This window comes from Anneissia japonica, unplaced genomic scaffold (genome assembly GCF_011630105.1).
Source record: "Anneissia japonica isolate Jap-2015-1 unplaced genomic scaffold, ASM1163010v1 scaffold2352_len7988_cov153, whole genome shotgun sequence".
Taxonomy (NCBI): domain Eukaryota; kingdom Metazoa; phylum Echinodermata; class Crinoidea; order Comatulida; family Comatulidae; genus Anneissia; species Anneissia japonica.
The window spans coordinates 6,196-7,979 of record NW_022692806.1 but is presented as its reverse complement, the minus strand read 5'-3'; the positions used below and the strand labels follow the sequence as shown (position 1 = coordinate 7,979).

The window sequence follows — 1,784 nt, the reverse complement described above, 5'->3', positions numbered from 1 at the left end:
GGAGCATTCACCTAAAGGTCGAATTCAATTTTATCATCGAAAATTAGTAAAAATTATGTCAGATTGCAGTCTCGAAAAATTTAATTCTCTGGTTGTATCAGATGACTTACATAAATAAAAAATGATAGATATCTTTAATTTCACCACTTTAGCATAAGGTACACTGATCAGTTATTTCTTTAGACCATTTGCAAGTCCTGGGGTGATGTGTTAGATCTTGATTTGGATTATAAACTTTCCCCCATAACATTACTTTTGGTTAGTTTCTTCAAGAAAAAATATTTCTCAAGTCCTCGTAGAGATTTTAATTTTGAATAATCTTCAAGAGGACTTTTGGTTAATTTGGTTTGCCCACTAAATGTTGTATGAGGCTCCAACATGCCATCAACAGTTCTAAAAAAAGAATTAAAAGTAAAGTTATCCTAATTGAAAACTTGTTCAAACATATTTAAATCGTTTCATTTAGCAAGTTTATTCTTACACAAATCAACAAATGTGTAATTTAACATATCAAAGTTGCAATTGAGTTGAAGCATGTAATGAAGTAGGGCCTGCAGCAGATCCACGAACAAATTTTGGGTTCTTTAAATTAGACCAATTGTTCATGATAAAATATCCCCAACTAAACAATTAGAGCAGGCCTAAATTTTTAAAACCTTTAATATCAATTTGTATTTTTTTGAAACTATGTACACTGTGATTTTACACGTTTTTACACTCTTATTTGTGTGTATAACATATCTCTATTATATTTTATGTTTAAAGAGAATTAATCGTTGTCAAGATAGCAGAATAAAATCAATATCGTACCACAGATATATTTACACACATTATTAGTAATGTATTATTATATGTCATATACTAATTATTTGTATTTACTCAACTTGGAAATTGGGCGTCATTTCAATTGCATTGTCATTTTACTGTAGCTAATTTTTGGCGCCTGTTTAGAAAAATAGGTTTGATAATGACTCATATGCTGTTGATTAGCCCGCATAAAACAATTATCACCAATTCAATAAATCGCGCGTTTTCAACAACCAATAGGAACCCTTGAGATAATACAGCCGACCAAGAAGTCCTACTTTGCATATCTCACTCTATAAATACCGTGCTCGTTCAAACGTTTGTCACTCATCTATTCGTAGACTACATAGAAAACATGCCTCCAAAAACTTCAGGAAAAGCTGCCAAAAAAGCCGGTAAGGCTAAGGCCGTCAGAACTGGCGACAAGAAGAGAAGACGTAAGCGAAAGGAGAGCTACAGCATCTACATCTACAAGGTGTTGAAGCAAGTTCACCCAGACACTGGTATCTCCAGCAGAGCCATGGGAATCATGAACAGCTTCGTCAACGATATCTTCGAACGTATTGCCGGTGAAGCATCTCGTCTTGCTCACTACAACAAGAAATCCACCATCACCAGCAGGGAAGTCCAAACTGCCGTTCGTCTTTTGCTGCCCGGTGAATTGGCTAAACATGCCGTCTCTGAAGGCACCAAGGCTGTCACCAAGTACACCAGCTCCAAGTAAACATCTTGGCGCAATTTCAAACCAAACGGCTCTTTTCAGAGCCACCAATAGTTCAAAAGAGATTTGTGTGCAATGTACGTAATATGTGCGTGTTTTTTTATTTAGTCTAAATATTGTATTCTGAACATAATATAGCATAAATTCATCATTTACGTGTGTTAAAAGGCTACCTGACATTTTGCGTCATGGGAAACAATATATTCATCAAAAAAACTTCAAACAAGGAGATGATAGAACATACAAAACATATTAA

The 1,784-nt window shown here is 34.7% G+C and overlaps 1 protein-coding gene across 1 annotated transcript; it reads left to right on the top strand.

Moving 5' to 3' along the window:
- Positions 1-1,127: 1,127 nt before the first annotated feature.
- Positions 1,128-1,784, top strand: LOC117100411 (histone H2B, gonadal-like). Its single transcript, XM_033240088.1, has one exon. The coding sequence runs from the start codon at positions 1,163-1,165 to the stop codon at positions 1,529-1,531; it is 369 nt and encodes a 122-aa protein (XP_033095979.1). The 5' UTR covers positions 1,128-1,162; the 3' UTR covers positions 1,532-1,784.